Here is a 26,594-nt window from a genome sequence, read left to right as displayed (position 1 = left end):
AAGAAGCAGGACTTTTTCTCTCTTTTAAAAAAAATGTGTCTGCAAGAGGAAGCGCCTGATCGTAGTAGATCATTCTCCAAACCATGCATTTGTGCATTTAGTAAGAGTAAAGTTAATGTGCAGTACTTCATCATAGGTTGTGTGAGTTAAAGATTTAAAAATGAAAAACCTTCTTGATGACTTTTTTTTATTTGCCAGCCTTGAACCTATAGTCTTAAATACAACATATTTCGTTATTTGTTGTGGCCCTTCTGTGGCAGGTGGGTAATTGGTCAGCAGCTCTGACTAAACTACCCCTGTGGCTCCTAAATCCTCTGGGACCCAAACAAACACTGGTGCTGAGCAGGAGATGGTTTGGTGGCATTTATTGACGGTGGTTTATTGATTAAGGTGTAGCAAGCAGCCTACTCTGTAAATGTATGTGTCTGTGTGTCCGTATCATGGGCGTTACTTTGTTAAAAAAGTGGTGGGGACAATTTCTCCAGATTTAACATCAGCATAGCAGAAGACAAAAGATGTCCCTCCCCTGGGTGTTGAACCTTGTGCTCCATCATGAAAAGCCAATGCATGGACCACCAATACGTTTTAAAGCCATGAACGCCCAATACATGTGACTTGCTGTGATGTGATTTGGAGTGAATTTGTACCTTTACCATGAGTCAATGAACATTTATACTGACATTGAATGAAATATCTCCTTCCCTGCATGGTGTCTTAGGGATATGATCGTTCAGTGCTGAAAAAGGAATAATTCAATGTTCTGTTTCACCATGACGATATCGATGTGCACAAAACAATTATGGATATCCTACCAAAAGAAGAAGTCCCCTATTTGTATTAATTTTTTAGATTGACACATCCATTTTTATTAATGGGAGGGAAGGTACAGTCAAATATATTACATATGTTTTTTTAAAGGACTTAGTAAAGGCTTGAGAACAGCTTTAAAATCAATGTCTAAAACACGGTGCAGTATTGTACTACAAGTACCACAATTCAACTGTTGACGTAAACGGCAGCGCTTTACGACACTCGTGAAAACATTCGGAGAGTGTCATGGCGGCGCATGTAGTCAGTTTTGAGAGTAAGGGCAACATAGAGGAAAGGAAGCATAGTAAACGAGAGGCACGGCAAGAAGTGATAGACAAGGTAACAACTGTTTAATTTGTAGTAAGCAACCATATAAGTAATGTGTGGTTAGCTTTGCTTGTTAACCGTTAAGTCCTTTTTGAAAGCTAACAAGCTAAGTTGGCTAACAGCTAGTTAACGTTAGGTATGAATGAGCTCCACGGCTAAAAAGTGACATAGATTGCTATCGTTGCGTTTCTCTCCATCTCTCATTATGTGTTCCTTCACATTAACCTTATGATTACCTGTGTCTGGACAGCCCAATACTGTCAAACGGCATCAAATTACAGGACTAACACTGCTGTTGAAGATAGGAGAGCAGCGGCTTTGTTTTGTGCAGGTTTTTATGTCATGGTCACAGATATACACTCCCCACTTTAACGTACAAATCAGTTGTAAACACGTATGTACACAGGAATCTAATTTCGTGTTATCTGGATTGTGTGCAGCTGTGTTTACATGGTACACAAAGCAGATGATGCAGACACATGACATGATGCTTCCTGTGGATGTGCACTGAAGGGAATCTGTTTGTAGAGCATGTCATATATTTAGAATTGTGGATTTAATGGTTCACATAAGAGACTAGAACTTTGCATGTCTTGAAACTGTTTACATTTTGCTTCTTTATTGTATATATAATCATGTAATTAAAATATGTCAGTCATGGTCAGGCAGTATGTATCAACACCTCAAGTTAGCAATAATAAGGCACTAATGTGTGACTTTTACTAGAATCTCTAAATAAATAACTATACATTCTTGATTCTGTGTTGTGATAGATTTCTTGAACTCAAACATATCAGTCATTGTCAGGAAATATTCCCCCCCCCCCAACAAACCCAAATCAAAGAATAAAGACATCACACATACAGAATGGGGGCAAGACATGGCCGTCAAATGGTCCACTCAAATGGAGGAATTGGACAAAGTGTAGAAATTCAGGGAAAGTGACTTGCTCCTTAATAAAGAATGTTCTATTAACTCTCTGATATTCTTATTTATCCACTTGGGGTCTTGGTTTCTTAAAAAGAGTAGCATGGAATATGCTGGATTTGCTATCTTTGATCCTGCTTCCTTACAAACAATAATTAAATATATTTGTCTAAAAGGAGAAAAGTGGACATACAGGCCGTTTCTCAATCGCAAGTAAAACTGCTGCAGAGCAACTATTTCAAGTATACTACGTCATCGAGTGTCGCCGAAGGACTGTTTAAATGCAAGTTAAATGCCCAGCATTCTGCGCCACTCTATGACGTAGTATACTTGAAATAGTTGCTCTGCAGCATGTGTACTCGCGATTGAGAAACGGCCACAGTTTCCGGTTGATGCATAAATCATAGATGTCAGATTGTAGTGTTTGCTAATTTGAGCGCAGAGATACGAGTGCTTATCCACAGCCTGTGTTTGTATGATACACAGAGCAGAGGATGCTGACAAATGATGCTTCCCGTAGATGAACACTAAATGTTGTAAATCACATTATCTGCCTCGCTCACCTGTGTTTGCACTGGCCAAAGCAAAGAGTGGAGCCGGGTCTGGTTTGTTGTTCACTGTATTTGAAGAGGAATAGGCTCATTATGACTTCAAACTCATCAGTGGCAGTGCCAAGATATATTTGTGCTGCTTGAAAGTTGTTAGAGGTTCCAATATTTGCAAATCATAACTCTTGTCAGCCCTACCATGTTGTGAGTATAATGTGAAGACTGTGTCATTCCTTAAGTAATGCCAAACATGTATTCCTCTACTGACTTTATTCATCATTAACCTTGATATTTCCTTCACAAAAAAGGAGACTAAATATGAAAAAAGTAATTTGGGTGTGCACTAACTTTGAAATAGTTTTTCTTTTGAATAATCCCTCTTATTTACAATTGTTGTATTCAGGCCAAGGAGCAGTATGACAAGGCAGAAAGAAGGAAGGAGCTCAAACGGCAGAGAGGGGAGGACACCTGGATGCTTCCTGAGATCAACCAGAGGCTGCAGGAGATGGAGGAAGTAAGATACAAAGAGATTGTTAGATTGTTAACTCTTTGTAAAGTCACAAGTGTACTGTTCCTCAAACATTCATCACTATGTTGCCGTTATGTCATTGAATCCAACATTTATGAACCCTCTTACGCAGCGTCCACACGGCGGCGTGCGTTGAAGCGTGCAGGTGGGCGTGTCTGAAACTCGACCAACAACCAATCACATGAATATCCCGCCCCGGACACACAAGCACGCGGTTTGATTGGCTGGAGCTTGTACTGGCATATGATTTGGCATACTTTTGAAGCGAGCAACGCGTGGCGACACTCCCACAATGCAGTTCGGCGATACAAAATCAGTCAAGTGCCGGGAAAACTCAAATTAAATTAAAGAGACAAACAAGAGACAAACAACAAAATGAGTGCGGGACCGAACAAGAAGCTAAAGACAAACCACTTCCACCCAGAATGGGAGGAAGAATATTTTTTTGTGATGTCACATTCAAAGGTTATTTGCCTTATTTGTAAAGCAAGCGTCGCTCTGCCAAAGAAAGGTAACGTGGAGAGGCATTATCGGAGTGTTCACAAGGCATATGACAGCGACTTCCCTCCGAGTAGCGAGTGTGAGAAAGGTCATGTTTTATTGCTACACAAACATTATCTCGCAGTCTTAGTGTCGCCAACTCGTTTCTAACATGCAAAAAGACAAACAAATGCGTCTATGGTCGGTGTATTTTTGATCTTTCCAATCGAGACGAGATCTCTCTTCCCCGTCTGTGTGCGAGGGGGCGGGGCAGTTTACACACACGCAGCTGCTACATGCAGCAACACACGGCGGGGATGGCGGAGAGAAGCGCTCCAAGGTGTGGCTAAATGTTACCCGTCTTGAGGTGGACAATGCTCGTTACCAAAAGTGCAATAAGTGTTTAGCATGTGAGGGTGGTAACACGAGCAATGTGTCTAAACATTTATCAAAAGTGCTCCACATTCAGACGGAGGAATGCACCGGGTTCGACTGTCTTTCTAGCAGCTCTGTAGCCCCATCCACGAGTAACGTTTCCACGTCAGGTGTTATGTATGCTAGCAGCAGCACACGGAGTTAACTCAATTATACAAACATGGGTTAATGATTAGAGGAAACTGAGTTATTTATTTTGTTAAAGTTTCAGCTATTCTGTTTACAGTTCTGTCATCACATTATTTAATACGATTTGTTAAAACACTGTTGTTTCTTTTGATGTGAAATATTATTTATTTAATTTAAATAAAAAGCAATGTCAATTTTGTAAACAATTTGTTTAGTTAATTTAATAATATATGTATTTTTGAATCAAGTATTCATCTTTATTGTCTTCATTGTTAGTTTCCACATGCCTAAAACAACCTCAAGCTAAATCTAAAAGTTGATGGCTAAACAAGAGGGTTTGAGAAATTGTGCAAGGCATACAGTAATAGTCCGAATAGTTGATTAATCGTTTAATTAATCGATAGATTAATCGATTATCAAATTAGTCGTTTGTTGCAGCCCTATTGTAGTTATCCCATGAATAAATAAAATGTGTTATTCAGCAACCCTTGCAATTTGGGATTTTATTTTTGGTTGGTAGACCTCGGTGAGCTGGTCATTTCAAAAGTAGCTCACCAGCCAAAAAAGTGTGGGCACCCCTGCCTTACGTGATTGAGAGCTGGCTCTAGGAATAGATTGCATCTTGATAATAAAGAAAAACAAGGACAAATAACGACATCATGTATTGATATTACAGGAGGGATCTGTAAAAAGCAAAAAGAAGAAAGAGAAGAAATCTAAAAAGAAAAAGGAGAAAAAGAAGGACAAGAAGGAGAAGAAGACAGCAGGAGCAGACGATGGCTCTAAAGACAGCTCAGATGTAAGTTATTCATTTATTTTCAAATGTTGGATTAATTTTAAATTGTTTTATGCTGTATTTATTTATTAATTTCAGAGTGAAAAGTACATTTGCAGTATTTTAAAGTAGGAACATCATTTTAAGTACAGGTTTAAAGAAAAAAACATTAAAGGGGACCTATCATGCAAAACTTTTGTACGTCTTTTATACATGAATATGTGTCCCCGGTGTGTCAGAAAACCCAACCCTCTCTCTTTTCCTCCGTACCCAAATCTCTAAAAACGGGGCTGCAACGGAGCTGATACAGATTTGAATTTCTCTGACATCAGAAAGAAGGAGCTCCGGCAACTCTCCACCTATCAGGGGGATGAGAGACCGCTCGAAAGCGCTGGAGACGCTGTAGTACATATGCCAGGCCTGTAAGTGGCGCTGTAGTCTGCCACAAAAGCAGCAAAGAAGACTTCTCACAGAATCAGCCCTTGCAAAAACAGGGCTGGAAAAGAGCAAATAGAGCGAAATGAGGCATGGCTAAAATGCATGATCTGTTTGGTATTTTGAAAAAAAAACTTCACAGACATGTTTTATATAGGTATGGCCCTACAATATATGTTTCAAATATAGCATGATAGGTCCACTTTAAAAAAAGAAATCTAGGTTTTACAGGTGAAATTATTATGTTCCCATGAGCAAAGATCAGTGTCATACCGTGATTCATTGCAAGTTAGTTGGAATATAACACAGGGGAAATGTTTTTATAACAAGATTAATTAGTAATTGATTTATAACCTCTTTTTTTTATCTGCAATTGAAACAGTTACAATCCCTGACCTTGACCATGACCTCATCAGAAAAAAAACTAGTTGACTGAAAAAGCAATTTGTGTTTGCATTTCCATTAGTTTTTATAATGAAAGATCAATACTAGGCGTCCATGTATCGATCATATATTGCCATGCATGATATTACGCCCCATTCTATATCCATTTTCCTCCAGTGTGCAATTCATTACATGTAAACACCTTACAAAGCTGTGATAAAGCAAAGTCTTTCTTATACAGACATGGCGGTTTAAAACAATTGAGCTTTGGGACTTGTACTTCATTTATTAATATTCCACGCTTTTGTTTTGATAGGATAATCCCTGGTGTTGTTTTCCTTCTTCATCATCACTTTCCCCTCTCTGTTTCTCTCTCATGTCTCAGGACTCAGAGGGGGAGTGGGTGGAGGCTCCGGCGCAGACACGAGCTACTAAAGCCTGGAAACTTCCTGATGAGTCCAAACCCTCAGAGAGCAGCGTCAGCACAGCACAGAGCGTCGAGGTAACATTTCATTGAAGAGGTTTTGTCTCTTAATACAACACATGGTGAAATCAACACTATAATAAAGTCCCTTTCCACACAGATGTGTGTATAATTGTCTGAAGGGAAAACCGTATCTAGAGGTTTTTACATCTATACAGTACATGCCTTGTTCCCTTCTTCTGCTTTATTACAAAACATATGTATTGTATGTTGGTATCATCCACTCATGTTATATAAATATTTTTTTTATCGGACTGTCTGTGTTGTAGAGAGACGAATGGATGACGTTTGACTTCCTGGCAATGAAAACCACGTCCACAACAGAGAAGAGGGCTGAGAAAGATCGACTGAAAGAAGAGGAGAAGGCGAAGGCTCAGGCCATCGAACAGGTGTGTTTTATTTCTGAATGTTTCTCGTCCGTTTAGAGTAGACAACCATATGGTTCCTCTGACTCATACGGTGTCCTCTGTCAAATGATTCACATGTATCCGTGCTCAACTTGACCTGAATGTCTCTGTGAGAGCGAGATAAAGGGCGATGTTCGTGTATGCATGACATGAAAACACAGTGGCAGTCACTTTCCTCCTTTTACCAACTGTGCAGTTACCAAGGTAACAACGGGTGTCCCCTCATGGGCAGAAAGTGTGTGTGTGTGTTTGTCAGAGGTTGCGCGAGACTTTTTCGCTGCCCGTCATTTTGACGGACAGGATCGTAAAACTTCCGTCAAAATCCAGAATTACCCGTCGGCCTTTACACAACTCTGGGGGGGGGGGGGAAGCATGCTCGTGAACTGTCAACGGGGGAGGGCAGTTCACATGCGCCGTGTTATGCATGGCTGCTGCACCTCGCGTGCACAGCGTAAAGCCAAAACTCACAGACATTTCAATGATTTGTGCGGCACAGTTAGGTTTGGAAACGGTATGATTTCCTTTTGGAGGGCATGCATAACACGGCATAACACCGGAGCCTCGCTGCGCGGAAACTTTGGCGCTGTTCCGAGTTTGTTCTAATCTTTCAAAATGACGGACTGCTTTCAGATTTGTCCGTCATTGTTAAAAAAAATCCGTCATAGATGGAAAATATTCGGTTAACGCGACCTCTGGTGTGTGTGTTTAATTGTTGTCTGAATTTTTTTTTGAAAGTCTGTGAAATTATTCAGGTGTTTTTGTGTTTCCCCTTTAGGCTGGTTTGCACAAATTGGAGCTAAACCCGTTCTGGAAAGATGGAGGAACTGGTCTGCCCCCCGCGGAGAAGGCTGCAACAAAGAAAGGTAAAACTACTACACTAAAATATAGTATTGTTGTGCTTGCCTCATTGAGTTATAAGGGTCTCAGACCAGAGTTACTTCACTTATCCGTTATAGTGAAAAACAGTCGATTCTGAAGTCCTCCTCCCAGGGTTAGCTGAGGAGATGAGGCATTGGCCGTAACACTTTCATACACTATTCTCCTTACCTGATTTTTTCCTCATCCCTAATTTTCTCCCGTTGACTGTCCTTTCCCCTGCTACCGATACACCAGCTTAAACAACGCTGCTTAAATAACTGAGCCACTTGACAAGTGCATAGATAGAAGCTGGAGAGTGCAGGAGAAAGGAACATTCGTTTTTTTTTATTCAGAGATAACTTGAATACAATTATACAAGAACAAAACATTTGCTTTTCAGAGATGAGTGAGACAACAGATATGGCAAGTAGTCTGAGTCAAGAATTTGGGGGCAAAGTGAGGCAGACACACACACACACACACACACACACACACACACACACACACACACACACACACACACACACACACACACACACACACACACAGGTATGTTGTAGGAGCTACAGACATGTGTTTGTTTATGTTTGTAGGTATTTGTGTGTTTTTAACATTGGTTACACTTTGTTTTGCTTTTAACAAACATTTGCTAGTTAATGATCAGGTGACATGTGGTTGGATTAGTTTTAAAAAAGGGACAATGTGCAGCTTGAAGTTGTGAAACAAGAGCCAAACTATTCAAAAGCCACGTTTCTGTTTAATGACAGAGAGGCAGAAGCCCATTTATCACAAGTTGTTACTGCTATCCTGTCCTCCTGGCAGATGGAAAAGGTTTTATTTGCGTATAGTATCTTGACTATCTCGATTATAAAGCTTGATTGGTTGTTTGTTGATTTCTTTAACAGTTTATCGTAGGAAGTGCAGATGATTAAGCTTTGGTAACTCTCTAAAGCCAATACTCAGCTCTGACCTTGAGCTGAGGCTATGGGCAAAACATTTGTCACGTTTTATCTCTGGGAAGGTATACAGAGTGTTGTAGGACATTTCTTTCCATGGATTCAAATAATCCATTTTTCTTTTCTTTTCTTTTTTAAACCCTCCTTTCTCCTGACCTTCCTTTTTCCTCACTTACTCATTTCTGGTTCTTATTCATCAGCACACAATGACATTCTTTAGGGATTCTTCTTCTCTATATTATTTTCCAGCTTCTCACAACAAGCAACACTAACATATGTTATTCTAACTTTTGAATTAAAAGGTTTAAACATACCACTTTGTTCATTTGATTTCAATGTTTCTATTGTTTGAAACTATAACTGACTTGTTGGAGGCTCAGAATAAGTTAATTGCCTCAAGTTGTGTATTTAGTTTGTTCATGTTTGTGACAGTTCTCTCGTCTCGTTCCCAGGAAACACAGTGGTGAATGATGCCGGTCTGGGCTGGCTGAGGAAGAGCTTCCAAAGGATGAAGGAGCAGGCAGAGAGGCAGCAGCGCAGCCTCAATGAAATTGTGGCCGAGAGATACGGAGTAAGAGCTGATCAATATTCACTTTGCAATCAGAAACTATGAGTAAATATGCTTGTCAGTGACCTTTGTTTCCATGACTAAGATGAGGTGCCAGTAACGTCATTAAACACTTACTGTGATGATCTCAACATGCAATATCAATGACAAAAAAGACGTGACTAAATGTTCTTAAAAAATTAGAAACATGGAACGTGTTTGTAGATGCCTTGTTTCATTATTAATCTCTTTGCTGTCTGACTTAATGGGGCACACACTGTCCTTTGTTAAATTACATTTAGCTGTGTCAGCATTTTTTCTCCATTTGACAGCATAGAAACTGTCACAGTCAGAACACTGCATGCGCGTGTTCGTGTGTGTGTGTGTACAATTTATTTTTCTTTTGTCAGAGCTAAGCCAGCCACAGCAGTGCACCTCATTGAGTTTTTCCCAGCAAGGCAGAGACATCTTATAGTCTGTCATAAAATGGTTCTTTAAACTTTTATAATTAACATTACATTGCATGTCATTTGTTAGACGCTTTTATCCAAAGCGACTTACACACATTCAGTACTGTGGACAATCCCCACAGGAGCAATTTGAGGTGAAGTGTCTTGCCCAGGGACACAACAACATACTGAATGCAGTGGGACTCGAACTTGCTATCCCCTGATTCGAAGTCCAGCACACTACTCACTGAGCCACAGCCTCCCTCATCAAGATGTTTCTACCCATGCAGATGCTTTATTGGTATTTGTGAAGCACTTGGTTGTCTTGAAGGTGCTGTTTTGAATCGACATAATGTTAATTCTGGCAGTTCTTGTGGAAATAACAAATGAAAAACTGAGTAGATTTGAGTAGAATACCTGACACTAATCCCCTTTTTTGTTTGATTTATGTGTATCAGATGTAAATATTAACAACTTACCAATAGTATAGTATGTGAATTTAAACGTGTGGTTTTTGTTTGCGTGTAAGGAAGCCAGCATACCCATAAAGCAGCTGTTTGTTTGGCTTACAGTAACTTAGTAGACTCCTCACTACATTGCATTACGTTGACCTGAGGGAAGAAAATAAATGTGTTATTATATGTCATGGTAACCTACTGAGAATGATTAAACAAGTCTATTTTAAGTCCACGGTCTGCTGCTGTCAGTTAGATATATTATTAGCTTTGTAATATTCTCTACTTGGCATTGAACAACGTGGCTCGGATGGGCATTTGTTAAGCTCTGAACTGCAACACCTAGTATTTTAATATGTCTTTTATCTGTCCTTTACAGTCAATGGAAGAGTTTCAGCAAAAGCTTGCCGATGCTGAGATAGCTGTGTACGGACACTGCAGTGGAGGAGATGGAAACAGAGGAGCGAGAGGCGGGTGGAGGAGAGGAGGAAACGAGTCCAGAGAGAGATGGAGAAGAAAAGATGGAGAGGGGGAAAGAGAGAGAACGCTGGAGAAGTAACGAAAGGGAAAGAGATTCATCACCAACCGATGGAGAGAGAAACAATGCTGGGAGACGAGAGGAAAGGGAGAGGGGGGGATATCGCGGCAGAGAGGAAGACCGAAGTCGAGACGGAGACAGGTCCAGAGACAGAGAGAGGGATACAGAGAGGGATAGAGACAGCGAGAGAGATAGAGGAAGAGAAAGGGAAAAGGGTAGGGATGGAAGAAGAGAAAGAGATAATGAAAGAGACGGAGACAGAAATCAGGATAGAGATTGGGATAGGGATGGAGGAAGAGAAAGAGATACTGACGGAGACAGAGACAGACATCAGGATAGAGATAGGGATAGGGATGGAGGAAGAGAAAGAGATACTGACGGAGACAGAGACAGACATCAGGATAGAGATAGGGATAGGGATGGAGGAAGAGAAAGAGATACTGACGGAGACAGAGACAGACATCAGGATAGAGATAGGGATAGGGATGGAGGAAGAGAAAGAGATACTGACGGAGACAGAGACAGACATCAGGATAGAGATAGGGACAGTGAAAGAAATAGAGAAAGAGACAGTAGCAGTGTTTCTTCATCATCATCATCATCATCTGGCCAAAACCTGAGTCAACCTTCTTCCTCTCTCGGGTCACTCAAAGGTCGCTTCCTCAAACCCTCAGAAGATGATGACAGTGCTGACGGTGGGTTGATATCAAGGCCTTTTCTAAACAATGTCTGAGTCACATTTAGCTGAAATGAGCACAGGTGTTATTGGGGTGGCTACACTGTACAGTCACAGGTTCAAATCATGCTAACCCTAACCCATTTTTGAAAAAAGAGCAACAACATAAGTCACATAATAAATCAAGTTCTATCACGAATGAAATGGTAACTTGGGTATCTTTTAACCTGGACCCTGTTTTCCCATGTTCTTGTGTTTAAGTGACTCTTCTCTCCAACTCTCACTCACGTTACCACCATTTACTTACTGCAGTCACATGACACATAAACAGATGCAACGGGTAGTAAATGTTTTATTTCTCTGTAGGCTTTCTTTTCATAATGTAAGACATCGGCAAAGAAAGCTATTTTAGTGGCATGTATTGACCGTGAGGAATGCCTATGCGATCATATTGGAACCCATTTAGCCATTCTTGCCCAATATTTGACAATTTAAAAAAAAGTCTTGTCCCCGTCACAAAGAAATGGAAAAATGAGCCCAGGTTTAAAATAAGTTTTAAACTAACATGCCAAGTTTCCTGTGCAGTTCCAGATCGTCGCCGTGCTCCAGCGCGGCCGTCCTCAGGATTCCTGAAGCCCAGCTCTGATGATGAAGACTCTGGTCCCCGTAATGCCAGCATGCAGACCTCAAAGAAGAGCAGCCATCCTGCCAGGGAATCTGCCAGCTTTGAGAAACCACAGCAGGAGAGAGAGAGGGATCCTGGGAAAACTGTGACAGCTCCTCAAGACGGTCCCACTGGCAACAAAGCTTCTGCGTCAAGGTTTGAAGCTTTTATTGTATTACTCTGTAGACATGCTTAATGATGAACAACCTTACCGTATTACAGACAAGCAGCTCTTATTACATGTAAAAGGGTTAATTTCAACATCTATGTCTTAAATCATCTATGTCAGTCACTTTGTGAATATTGATGTCTTGGGATGAAAAACGAAATGTTTAGTTATCCGAGACCATATAGTGCCTCCAGGGGCGTCAGAGCTTCAAGAGAATAGAATCTGCCAGGACACTGATCTCTCTCTTCATTGAGTAAAATGAATAACGTTGCATCCAGGGCTTTTAGGGTATGCCAAATAATTTGCTTGCCATTAACACAATCCTAGAAAATTTATTCTTGGACCTACGGATCAGGTAAAGGAAGGCAGGAAGGTGCAACAACTATAGTTTAATACACTTGTTCTTAAGACTGCTGATCAACACAGAAGTCACTTCAAACTAAAATAAATCGTCTGTGAGCAGTTCCTGAAAATATACTCTAGGAGTCCAACACTGTCCCAAGATATTTATAGTTTTCTAAAACCATAAATACATTTCACCAAGTGTTTTCAGATCTTGTTTTGCCAGCAAAGCCATGTCATCAGCATATTTAAGCAAGCTAAAATGTTGATCATACATTTGCTGTTGAAGATTGAATAGCAGTGGGAGGTGAACACAGCCCTGTGGGCCGCCTCTGCTCACAGCGTCTGACATGCTCCCCCCCGACACAGACCGCCTGTGGGCGGAAGAGAAGAAACTCTCTGATCCAGAGAACCAACCCTGTTGATGTTGAGATCAATGAGACGTTTCAGGAGAATCTGTTTCTCCATTGAGATAAAACTAAGCTGAAATCCACAAATAAAGATCTCCCATATCCTTTTGGATGCTAAAGCAGTCAGAAACTGTTTTAAGGAGAGTCGGCTATCTCTACTTCTATAGCTTTTTATATGTGAATTACAGTGGACCTATCGTAGCTCCACAGTGATGGGCAAGTGTTTGGCCAGAACTCCTTCCATGGTTTTACACTGACAGTATGGAGGTCGTTGTAATCCAATCATTGTCCTATTTTCGCCTGACTGAACATGTCCATGATTTTGGCACTCTGCATGTTTCTTAGAAGGACTGAAACAACCTTGCAAAATCCTCTTTTCGTTGAGCAGCACAGTCTTTAAAAGATTGGACTTGCAACAACTTCGTCTTCATTCCCTTTTGACTGAATCTGCCGATTAATGTTGTTTCATCGCTCCAAAGCCGGTCGTAGGTTACCAGTTATGAATTTTCACTTTCTCTTTTTTTTATAATTTTGCCTTAAAGATCCCTGTTTTATTTTCTTACAGTAATTACATTGTGCCTGTACAAAACGTTTCTTATTTATTAAATCTGTAAATGTTTGGGTTTACATTTGAAATGAATCAGTCACTGTAATAGAAGTTTTCCATTCCCCTCTCACATGAAACAGGATGACACCATTATGAAAGTAGTAGCATTGATATTACATACACATAGAACACTTGGCAATGGACTTTTAAGCATTGAAACCAATATATATGTTTATGTTAACCAAAAAAAATGAATTGGTACTACTACATAATAATCAAATAATGGGAGTATCTTTATATCTCAAAAAACGCTTGGTTTACTCTCAGGCTTTAGCACATATGTTGCAATAGGAGCTTTATTTTATACACTCCTCATTCCTTGTGTAGGGAAAAGGATGCATATTTAATCACTGTGTCCTTTCAGCAGCTTGTGTAGATGTTCAGTGGCGGGTTTAATTCGTAATGTGGTCAAGCTCCCCAGATACGTTCTCACTGTAATCCCTACCATAAAGCATGTGTGTGTCTTCACATATGTTCTTAATTATTCCCTGCCTTAGCTGATGAAGTTCTTATCTACTTTTGAACATTAGTCTTGTTAGAAATTCCCCAGGCCTCTGAAGTCATATATTATCCACACGTTTTCTCCACTAACAGTTATCTTTGTATAAAGCACTTTAGTAACATACAGTTGGACACACATACAGTCTTCACATAGTTCTCAGTCTGTAGTCTACAATGTGTCTATTGCTTTAACCTAGAGTTACACCTGCAGGATAATTGTCTCATTAATGTATCTGTCTTTATTTACTTATTGACATCAACCATCAGTTAATTGATGAACGTTTTTCAGGCATTATAAAGCGTCAGTTATCTCCTTTCTCACACATTATTCACTGCTAAATAATCAAAGAACTGTAAAATAGTTCATTAAACCATTGAGTTATTTCCTGCTTTGAAAATTGCATATCTCTCTCTTGAGTTCTTCTGAATTTCATGTTAATATTATCCATGTTTTTATGCTTTATCCGCATCGTACATGGATATTTATAAGAAAACTGAACTTTGACATCGACAAGTGGCACAGGAACTCCTTTAATGAAATGATTGCATCATACATGTTTTACCACACTGTTGTGGCAGTCAGCCCCATTGGAGGTAAAGAGTGGGAGCATCACTGCTTTTGAAATCTTTAGTTGTTCTGTGTTTTGCCTCATTAGGTTAAGTTGTTTGGGTAAACCAGCAGCCAGAACCCCTGCAGCATGAAATGAGTCTGCAGTGTGGCAGCAGAATGAAATGAGGCTGTGAGGAGTGTAATAGCCTAGAACGATGCTTCCCAGGATGCAGTTCACATCCTGCCAGGCAGGGAGGTAATGGTCTCTGCTGGGGGTGCACACAGACTCAAAGGAATCATTACAGATAAACAGTCTAAGAGCTCTCCAGAAAACAACTGAATGGTTAAATTAAAAACCTCACAAATACGTTTCCCATTAGAGTGTTAAGGACTATTACGAGGGTGGAGTAATGAAGTGATTAAATACTCAAATAAATGAAGAAGTGTTACAATGCGGTTGTGAATCTTAGCCTAACTTGACAGATGTGATTATTTATTTAGTTGACTTTCAAAGGTTTTCTTGTTGAAGTTGTATGTTTATGTCGTGTTTTCGGAATGATAAAATCTTTTGTAGTCTTCACTTTTTAAAGTGCCATATCTCTTGGTTTTAGTCTCGCCTTTGAACTCTCCTCCTCATGTTTTACCTAGGAGTGACAGTGAGGAAGAGGAAGAGGAGCTTCCACTGATGTCAGAGGAGGAGATGAACAAACTGGGAGCCAAACTGGTGAAGGCTGAGATTATGGGCAACACGGTGAGTATTTAATTGTTATTGTTACTGTTTGTCACTGTATTGGGTTTAATATGAGTATAAGAACAATCAATCTAACTGGATTCTAACCAGTTTTTGAAAAATATATTTTAGAATAAGCTAAGATTGATGTCCTCCTGTTGGGAAAGTGTCCCTGAGATACAATAACTCCATAGATAAGAGAGTCCTTATCCTTAATGCCCTTTTCTCCTGTTCAATGGAAACATAAATTACTTCCGTTAAATCAGAACATAAATTCCACATTTTAGTATATTTGTGTTCATTGAGCTTTTATTTATCGTGATGTAAGTATGATTTATCTTTTCTCTGCCCATTTACTTTGAGTCTTTTATTAGCGTAACCTCAACAGCTCATCAGGGACCTATAGCCTGCATTGATCTGAGCACTTAACCTTCACGTGTCAATCCTAACTGTGCTATAGGGAGCTCTTATAGAGTGTTACAGTGCTGTCTGTTACCACACACACACACACACACACACACACACACACACACACACACACACACACACACACACACACACACACACATACAAATACACATACACACAAAACTAAGTGTTATCAACGTAACATCCAGTATCTCCCTACACGACAAAGCAATATTCGATATTCCCAAACCACTGTGTATGTGTGTGTGTGTGTGTATTAAGTGCTTTAACAGTCGTGCACTTCCCTTTTATGTCTTGTACATAAATGTGTCGATATCTATCTATCACGGTATGGCTTAAGAGGTTCTGGATGCTTTAACCAAATGTTTTTCTCCTCTCAGTCTCATGTCGTTTTACAGCCTCAAATTGATGTATCTCACCATTGGAAAAACTGCATTAAAAAAACATTTAAAACTACAATTCCTAAAAGCAGCCTTGCTGATATACAATTTTCCATATCTTCCAGCATATACATCCATTATATGTATCTGTATAGGCCTTACTTTTTAAGTAACCATTTGTAATTACTGAGGGACTTTGTGTAAATGTATATTTGTTTGTTTCAGGCCATGGTTGAGAAGCTGAAGTCCCAGCTGGACGCAGCACATAAAGCTAAAGAAAGCCACGAAGCTCGAAGACAAGAAATGGCGACTTCAAAACAGGTGTGTAAATGCAACGCGTGAAGTAATCTCCCCCAGATTAAATAAACATTTAACTTGCACTGCAGATTTTATATTCCCAGATGCAGAAACTTTCTAATGTAACTATATATTTACACTTACTCTGAAATCATGCACAGACGTTAACACATGCACACACAGGAATATATAGATAGAGAGTCACATGCACAACTGTTGACCTGGCATGCACACACACACAAACATTCTGAATCTTTCCCTTTCAGATTTGTCTTTTTCTTTTCCCATAGTCTAAATGCTAATCCAAACACTCAGGGCTATGTGTTCTCTAAACTTCACAGATGCACACACTCTCAGCATGTTGCAGGGGCATCCATCTCCCTCACTGTGCACGGAGGAAAAGTGCTTCACACACACACTTGACTCCAGATGAAAGTGAACCCTTCTGCTTTAACGTCTGACCGCTTTTCAAAGGAATTTGTTTGTTTGAAGTCTCTTCGGCTCTTGCGTCTTGCTGCCTGTATAGTCGCTTCTCCTGTTTGGCCTTTGAGCGGACCCTAATGGGAAACAAATGTCTTACAGCGTGATGACGACACTCTCTTACCAGGGGTCATTCAGAGTGTGGCCCCAAGTGTTTATGTGTGTGAGAGTAAAAAGAGAGAGAGACAGATTGAGTAGCAGAGATTACATGTGCCATCCTGTCTGTGTTAGAGGCAATTACCAGATAGCGATGGCAGTGCCCTGACACCTCAGCACTGCTTTATCTCCGCTATTCGGCGTTGCTAATGCTCTCTCTGAAACAAATGGCGGTCTATTTCCAACATGAACAGACTCCAGACAACTTTATAAACACATGGGAAGCAGGCTGTAATTATTGATATAACTTGTATATTATCATCTGCAAGTTCGGCCAGATTCATCCCTACTAAGGCTGTCCTGTTCAAATCAAAAGACCAAGGGTGCATTTATCATTAAGATTCCAAATAAGATGTCATCATTTTTAGGTTTTGGTACACCCATCAGCAGAGAGGCACACAAATAAGGCGGAGAATGGTTGATTTGAAATCTTTAGAGATCCTTTCAACCTGAAGAAGAAGAAGAAGAATGTTGGCTTGTCTTCAGTGTTTAGAGTCATTTTTAAACATTGCGTCGAGCCTTGAAAGACCGAACTGTGTCGACCCGTAGAGAAATATGTTCTTCTATCATTTTGTTTCTGACAGTCCACTTTCAATTTCTTGTGACTGCCTCCCATCCTCTCTGCTACTCCGCCTTCTTTGTGTTTCTCGGCTGTCCGCCTCTACCTGTCGGGTCCAACTTTGGTCTTCATGCACTTCAGACTGCAGTTCCTCATAACAAGCAAACTTTTGGATCTTTGCTAAAGTGCTAAACTGGCTCTGAAGCAGCGGTTGTATGACATCATACCACTGACCTTTTTTAAACAGAAGGAACATTTTTGTTTTCACAACTTTAATCCAGTTCAACATAAAAAGTATGACTATATTAAGAAAATGGATAAAGATAAAGACAGATTCATTTAGCCCTTTTAAAATTAAAGACATTATTTTGACATGAGCGAGGTTAATTGATGTGTAAGGCATTTCTATTCTTATGTAGCACTTGTTATTATAACTGCAGCTACTTTTTCTGTCCTAAAAGCCCATCTTTTCTCCTCTTGCCAAATTAGTATTGATGAATGTTCCCTGCTTCCCTTCATCAGCTATGCTTATGCTTCCAGCATGACACTGATGATTTGGGTTCTCTAAAATACAAAGGGAGACTGACAAGTTAGTCATTTTTAAATGTCACAAGACATATTGAAACACACTTCTTCAGGTGTTTTAGATATTGCATGTCAATTGGAGTCAGCCACATTTCATTTGTATTAAACATTAGCCCAAAGCAAGATGAGATTAAACCCGGTGCTTATTAATACAGTCATCCATGCTCAAATCTGATCAGCAAGTGCAGCGTTTCTGACCTTGAATAGGTTGCAGACATCGTTGCATTATTACATCATTAAACATTAGTTCTGAAGAATTATCCTTATCTTGACTCGACCATCTGTTCAAATGTCAAAAGGTGCATACATAAAAACATTTCAACCTTTTAGTTTAAAAACAAACAAAAGTAAAAAATGACCTGGTTGTGTGTTTTTCTTTTCAGGTCACCGGTCGCTCCAGTGAAGCCCAGGAACTCCTGCTGTTCAGAACTGACCAATCAGGGCGCGCCTGGCCCGTCAACGCCCCCTCTGGACCCCAGGAGCCCCACGGAGGACGACGGAAGAAGAAAGCGGTAAAGACAGAGGGATGATGGGTGGAAAGAAAGTAGAAAAACAGATGATAGGAGAGCAAGATTTATCTACAAAGGAATTCATCATGGACATTTGCTGCCCGGTCTCCTTCACTGTCTCTTTCCATTTCTTTAAAATGTCCAACACACATTATGAGGTTTTCCTCTTCTTATACCTCTCTCTTCTCCACCAACTGTCTCTAACTGACGTACCCTTTATTTAATGGATTGTTTCTGAATTTGATTTACAAAGATTTTAGGATTGTGTCTTTTTTTACATGCAGCAGCCATTTTCCGTGGTTCGCCACCTCACCTGTACTCACCTCAGTTTTCACATTCCTCTCTTTTTCCCCCTTCTCTCTTCAGATTGAGACCCATGTTGACGGAGAGCGTGTGCGCTACTTCCAGGACGATGACAATACGGGTCTGAAGGAGATGGTGAGGAGGGAGAAGATGAGCTCTGCGCAGGACCAGAACGCACTCTACTCTCGAATGGCTTCCAAGGTAGGAAACAATACTAATCAACTCGTGAAAAAAATATATGTATAAAATGCCCCTGACTTTGAGTTGTTCACCTATAGAAATAACAACCTGGCATCCATGTGCTCACTTAATTCCCAGCCTTGCAACCATACAGTCTATACTTGCAACACTCATTTTTTATTTTAAATCTGGAAACCTAAGAGCTGGTGTTATCACATCATTGCAACTTTAAGCTTCAATCATGGATTCAAACACTGTGTGCACATGATGAATAACTTTTATTCAGCTAAATGAACTAAGCCAGATTGCAATATTTTTTTAAACGTATATCTTACTTATAAAGTTTCACTTATAGAAAGTGGGAGATGCAACAAAGAATGGAAAGAGGAAGTCGATTTTTGACTTTAAATATAGAATTAATCAGAAATAATTAATGACTTTTCCCCAGCAAGATTGGTCATCATGTATTTAAGGAAATGTCTGTTGGATAAATGTGAGAAGAAGTGTGATTCCTGCATGTCCTCCCTTGCTCTTCAAAACACGAGTGAAAAGAGATTGCATGTGTACAGTACATGCATGTGCAAATTAAGTATAAAGAAAGGGGTTTGAAGGTGTTGCTATGGCAATGAAAAAAAAAGACAAAGGCTGTGTCGGCCTTTCTCCGACTTCTGCCCTCATTCAAGTGCACACACACTGCTCAATCACTTGCCCTCGCTCATATATTCATTACACATGCGTATACAAATACTCACACACACGTTCTGCTCCTACAAAGAGTGACACTAAAAATACATCTACAGTTACCATGGCAGGGCTTCTATAAATACCAGTTAAATCCATTGGTCAGAAACAACGTCTGTTAGGAGACTAGCATTGTCTGGAGATTTAATGAAGTTTATCTCTTAATAAAACATGAGTAGTGAGCCAGACATATGTCAATGTCTTCCAATCTGCTGCTGCATGCTGAATTCACCATTTATAATTGAAATTGCATCAAGAATGTGTCAATCTATTAATAGTTTTGTAAAGAAAAAAATATCAGTGTGGAACCTAAAGGTAGATAAAACATTTTTTTTGAATTAATCTACAGGTAAGTGTGTGAGAGGATGTGTGAATGTGGGTGTAAGAAAATATAACTGTCCTCTCGGAGAGATCCGGCACACTTAGGTGGAGTCCTTTGCGCACACACACACACACACACACACACACACACACACACACACACACACACACACACACACACACACACACACACACACACACACACACACACACACACACACACACACACACACACACACACATATACCCTCCCACACACATTCCTTCCCACATTGTCACTAAACTAATCACATTTTCACTCTCAATCGCACACTCCTACACAGCGAGTCATGCACACACACACACTTGCCATGCTTGCCTCTCGCTCTCTCACATGCACACAGATTCAAACCTGTTGCCCGGTCGCCATGGTGACAAGACTCAGACGTAGAAACACCAGAGTCGATGCTTGGCATCCTGCCTCACACTGTCAACACACACCAGGCACCAACTTACACACAGGGCAGCTCAGGCTCTCTCACATACACAGACACACATGTACAGACACACAAATGATAGCAGGCAGACGGCACTATTACGTCAGCACATACATACGATTGGTAAAGAAACCAGCCCGTTTCTGAGGACAGTCCTTACCTCTCCGGGTTTGCTTTTTATGACTTTTCTTTCTGAAAAATATCCATTATTTACTTTAATAAAGCACATACTTAAGTGTGCTCCTTCTACAATTTAGTTTATTTAGAAAATACGCCATATTTGTTCAAGAATGGACACCCTCCTGTTAAACTCTTCTCACCATTACGTCTCTTCTTCTCTCTTCTTCCCTGCATCTTCCTCTCTGCTCCCCTTCTCCTCTCCGTCCCCTCCGTCGTCTCGGTCCACTCCCCTCTCCAGATGATGGGGAAGACAGACGGTGACAACTACACTCTGGATGACATGTTTGTGTCGAGTGCAGCGCAGCGGGAAGGCGAGGGAAGGGAGGAGGAGAGGATGAGGAGCAAAGCCATCGGGGAGAGTCGGAGGCTGAATGCCTCCATGGAGAAATGCCGGCACTGCTTCAGCAGCCGAGAGCTGCAGAAGCACCTGGTCGTGGCGATAGGGAGCAAGGTGAGGGATGCTGCAGGATGTTTGTGGACTGAAGTCATTAGGCTCTTAACTGATTAGTCAGTCAACAGTTTTGGTAAAGAAAATCATTAATCAAGTCACTAGTTAACGCTGTTTTATCCTGGAAAAATGGCGGCAACAGCAATATATTCAATTTCCACATAATCATCTAATTATTTGATCAATTAACCATTTGGCTATTTGCTCATAAATGACGATTTTGACAAATGTTATCATTTCCGTAAAGTGTCATCTTTACCCAAAACCCTATATATGCATATATATATTAGGGATGTAACGATACTAAAAACTCACGTTACGATAATATCGCGATAAAAAGTCCACGGTACGATATTTATCGCGATATTGAAAAATAAATATTACTTGATTTTTTTTTTCTTTATTAAATAATACATCTCATTTGTACAGCATTTTAGTAGGATAGTAGTATTTTAAAGTGTCAACAATATAATAATCAGACCCTGCAATAGAATAAATGAAGTTTCACTTTAGTTTTTCAAGTAACTCAACTCTAACTCACTCACTCAGCATCATCAAGGTTACCTTTTAGGAATATGAGCATGTCCACATTTAGGTAGAAGCTGGGATGTTTGGGCGTTTACAAAATCCCCTGCTGTGGAAACAACTCTCTTGCTTGGTACTGATGTTGCTGGGACAGAGAGATATGCTTTGGGCATGGGTGACAGCAGTGGGTAAAACTGTGCATTGTCTCTCCACCACTTCAAAAACAATACAGTTGTTGCCAAGAAGGTGAGGCTTATTGACAGGGCGAGATATAAATATACTGTTGGTACTTGTCAATGTCTCTAGGTGTGTACATGTAGCCCTGTAAATACGATGTCCTTTTGTGTTATCTGTTGTTTTATGTTCATGTTGTAACCTACTTGCTGCCATGTTGGACAGGTCTCCCTTGAAAAATAGATCGATGATCTCAATGGGACCATCTGGTTAAATAAAGGTTTAAACAAAAAAAATTATTAAAAAAAAAAAATCGCTATTGAGATCAAATCAAATGAAGTTTTATTTATATAGCACATTTCTAAACGATTTTTGGTCGAGCCAAAGTGCTGTACATATAATAAAAATAGCCTACAGTAGAGACACTTTACAGCAAATACAACAGCACAGAGACATTCATTTACCGCGATATTCGATATATCGTTACATCCCTAATATATATATATATATAAAGTTTAAAATCGTAAAATAATAAGAAAAACAGACAGGTTGCCAATACATATTCTGTCATTCATCAAACATATTAATGGACCTATCATAGCACCTCCACATTGACTGTTAAGTAAGTTAAGACAATGACAAATACAAAATGTACACATGAAATATATATTTTTTATTTTGTGTGTGTTTTCCGTCTTGTGTCCAGGTCTACCTGAGCGTGCCTGCAGGAGTGTCTATGACTGAGGGCCACTGTCACATCTGTCCCCTCCAGCATCACTGCTCTGCCACCGGATTGGACGAAGACGTCTGGTCAGAAATGCAGGTCAGCCATCACTGCTTTACGTCAAAGGGCTAAAGTTTCAATGTCCAACTTCTTTTATATAATCACAATCAAATACTTCGTTTTCAAATGTTCTTATTTTAAACAAGAATGATTACAATTCACTGAGTTCACTTCCCTGCTGCTTTGCTCTCCTCAGCTGTTCCGGCGTACTTTGGTGCGAATGTTTGAGTCCCAGGAGCTCGACTGTGTGTTCATGGAAACACACATGGACCCACGCAAAAGACAACACATGGTCTTAGAGTGTCTCCCACTTCCCCGAGAACTGGGCGATATGGCACCCATATACTTCAAGGTGTGTAGTTTCTCTCATCAATCTGAATACGGAGAAGAGTAGGGGTGGATCTGAGTTGTTTGGTAACCCAAAAATGTCTGTGTGCCTTCAGAAAGCCATCATGGAGTGCGATGAGGAATGGGCCATGAACAAGAAGGTCGTCGACCTCTCATCGAAAGACATCCGCCACGCTGTAAGACCACTTCCTGTTTGCCTGTCTTTCTTTCTCTTTTTTTCATCCTGTGTGTCCAAATGTATTTTTTTCCCCTGGTTGATTTACCCTCTTTGTTAATTGTTGTTAATTGTTGTTAATTGTGTAATTCCTCTTAGGTTCCTCGAGGTCTGCCCTACTTTGCTGTGGACTTTGGACTCCAGGGAGGATTTGCTCATGTCATTGAAAATGAACATAAGTTCCCCCATTACTTTGGCAAGGTCAGTGTGTGCATTAAATATAATATATCTAACGTTATCCATAATGTGTTTTTTTTTTTAGATCTTGTTAGTTTTTACCTGTATATTCTCTCAGAGAAACAAGCTGAGCAAATGTCCTGAACTAAGGGTTCTGCATTATTATTGTCAATATGACCAAATCCCTATATCCCCTCACAGGAAGTGGTAGGAGGAATGATGGACTTGGAGCCGCGACGCTGGAGAAAAATGATAAGAGAGAACTTTGATGACCAGAGGAAAAAAGTCCTGGAGTTTGCAGGGTGGTGGAAACCGTACGACTGCACCAAGACTGCAGAGTAGTAAACACTACACTTCCATTTAAACACACACACACTAACACACACACACACACACACACACACACACACACACACACTTTGGTGCAGTAACTGTTACCTACCAATTTAGAATTTGATGTAAAATTATTTTTAGGAGATATTATCTGATAACATTTTTACTTCAATAAAAAAGAAAATACAACCTCCATCAGGTTATTTGTGGTTATTTTAATGTTAAATAAACATGCCAGAAGTGGTTTAATGTCCTCATTTATCCAAGACCTTTGTGTGATACGTGTGTAGCTTGGGGGATTTATGTATTATTGAGTTTCGAACAAATATTGTGACTTTATGGTATATTCTTTCCCTTTAAGCCGCACATACAGCTAGGCTGGTGGACTGTGAAATATCTATGAAGCAAGACCTGATTTGGAACCTTGTCTGTTCACCATTTTATTTGTACACTTCTCTTGCCAGTACTGCTCTTTCCTGCTCTCGAGCCTCTGCATTTCATGTCTTACTCTATGGCCTCCTGCACCTTGCCACTGTCGCTTCTAAGAGGTTTCAGTGTCAGCACAACCACATGTTCAAGTGTATACACGAGCAATCAGCATCCACGCCCCGGCATGCAACCTCATCTTTATTACCTCATCACTTCAGAGACCTGACTCATTTTACGGTGCCACCTAAGACGCCATGGGGCGCATTGGGTCAACTTGTAAGGGCATCATTTGTTTGAATCACAAAAGATGGAGTTACTCTTAGTGTATGTGGTCACAGGGAATCAAGATTTAGAACCAGTGTTTTTGTCAGTCTTGCATGCTCTCCAGTGTGACACTTAAAGGAGAGAGTGTATTCCTGTTTATTAATCACTCTTATCAAAAACTGAATGACTAAGTTACGACCCCCTCCACTCCACTAGGGGTCTATGCCTTTGTGTTCTGCTTGCGGGCTCTTGTTTGTGTTTCAGGTGATTAACCTGATGAGCCACACCTGGGCCGTCGACATAAAAGGCCAACACCAACCCATACTGCCCTCTCACTCTTCTGTTCTTTGTTTCTGCACGTTTTCACACACCCATACACGCAATCAATACTGATAACTGACTTCCACATTTATTAGGTTTCTTTGAAGACCTTTGGTTTTTGTGGTATTGTAAATAAATATGCTTTTGTTACACTTAACTTGTCTGGTCTCCCATCTTTGTTGCAGCCTATGAGCCAGGCCGTAACAGACTATCTCTGAGAGTTAAAATAGGACCAATTATGCAAATGTACAGGTTCATGTTTGTATTTTGTGCTTCTACGATAGTGTCTCTGCTGGGCAGTCAATGGACTGTGTACTAATGTTGTTTATATGAACATCAGAGGGCATCTTCCATCTTAAGTCAGCGTTCACTGCTTGAATATGAACAGAAAAATCCACCAACAAAAGGTGTTTGCAGAAGTCATATCATATTGTCATTTTTAAATTAAGCTTTATCTGTAATGCAGTCTTTACTGTAACACTAAAACATAAATGTTATGCTTATGCTATTTTTTTTTAAACTGATTTGTACATGTTGAATCCCTTGGGATGGTAAAGCAGGTTATTTATATTGCACAAGAGACAGAGAGGCCCAGGTTCATGGGTAATAGCAACAGAGTGGCGTGGAGTGATTTATGGTTATGGCCAATTACACTGGCTGGGGGCAGATTTATGACGAAGACAGACATTTTTCTCTCGCTGTGTCTCACACACACACACACACACATATCTTCTGTAGCTTTTATTTATTCCCTCATTTGCTTGCTTCTTATCAGGTTTTCTATTTTATTTCCTTTTATGATTCTTTCCCGTTCGCTTTTTTCATTTAGATCTGCTTAACATATTTGAAAGACATTTCTAACACAAACACACACATAAAAGCTACATATCTAAAAGCCATAGAGAGTGCTATGTATCATTTAAATTCTAAAGGTGTGGGTGCCTCTGATTTTACAATTTAGTTTTATGCTCGAGTGTGTCTGGATGAGTGTCTGCGTATCTCTGGGGAAAACCTGTTTCCCCAGAGATACGTATGTGTGTGTGTGTGTGTGTGCACGTGCGTGTGTACGTGCGTGTGTGTCAGCGGGATGAACCTCTTATCTTTCTGCATTCCACAACTTCACGTCTTCTCAGAATCTTTTCTCGGAAAATGTGTTTCGGCTCCTGGAATGTTTTGCTTAAATGTTATTTCTTCCACTTTTTTCAAGGATTTATTTGAAACATCTTTGCCCTATGTGCATGTTAATGTATACATGTGTGTCTCTTCTCATGGGTATAGATTGTATTTTGTACTGCAATATTGTCAAATGTATTTCTTTTTATTTTAAACGTAGTTTCTACTCATAAAACTGCTTGATTATTGGTACTTTGACAGTCTGCACAAAATGCTACGTTACTGCATTAAAGATAAATTCATGATTAAATGACTGACTATCATCATTAGGAAATATTACTCATGGTATTTATTATACCATAAACATAAGCATAAATGAACAATATGAACGTTTTTTGGTAAGCAGATTGCAAAAAGACTGTTAGATGCTTGACAGATCAAGATACATTTGAACATGAACAAAACAGGGTAATAAGACAGGTATAAGAAAAAAGAGGAATACAAATCTAGACATTTTACTGACTAGCCTTTTAAAGTGAGTTTTGAGGGTTGATTTAAAAAGTGTGTGTTTCTTCAATCCAGTTGGACTGCTCCATACCTCATTTCCATGATAATGTTATTAAAATGTGGTGTCATCCATGTTAAATGTACCTATTTAATGAGATTACCATGATACCCCCTGTGGTGCCCTTTCTATTGGTTCTAATTTCATGTCTGCACAGAGACTGAGCGGATGCCCTGTCTGC

The 26,594-nt window shown here is 40.0% G+C and overlaps 1 protein-coding gene across 1 annotated transcript; it reads left to right on the top strand.

The window, feature by feature from the left end:
• The first annotated feature begins 1,044 nt into the window (after positions 1 to 1,044).
• On the top strand, positions 1,045 to 24,892 carry cwf19l2 (CWF19 like cell cycle control factor 2). Its single transcript, XM_034225427.1, is given in 20 exon segments — positions 1,045 to 1,149; positions 3,016 to 3,126; positions 4,862 to 4,984; positions 6,165 to 6,281; positions 6,533 to 6,652; positions 7,446 to 7,533; positions 8,937 to 9,055; positions 10,315 to 10,458; positions 10,460 to 11,168; positions 11,735 to 11,969; positions 15,041 to 15,143; positions 16,157 to 16,252; positions 18,392 to 18,520; positions 18,884 to 19,021; positions 20,957 to 21,169; positions 22,572 to 22,688; positions 22,846 to 23,001; positions 23,093 to 23,173; positions 23,311 to 23,412; positions 23,590 to 24,892. Coding segments are annotated over 20 exon segments (3,135 nt in total). The 5' UTR covers positions 1,045 to 1,056; the 3' UTR covers positions 23,731 to 24,892.
• The last annotated feature ends 1,702 nt before the right edge of the window (positions 24,893 to 26,594 follow it).

Source organism: Gymnodraco acuticeps, unplaced genomic scaffold, assembly GCF_902827175.1.
Source record: "Gymnodraco acuticeps unplaced genomic scaffold, fGymAcu1.1, whole genome shotgun sequence".
Taxonomy (NCBI): Eukaryota; Metazoa; Chordata; class Actinopteri; order Perciformes; family Bathydraconidae; genus Gymnodraco; species Gymnodraco acuticeps.
Note: the sequence above shows the minus strand (reverse complement) of the source record. Positions and strands in the feature narration are given on the sequence as shown.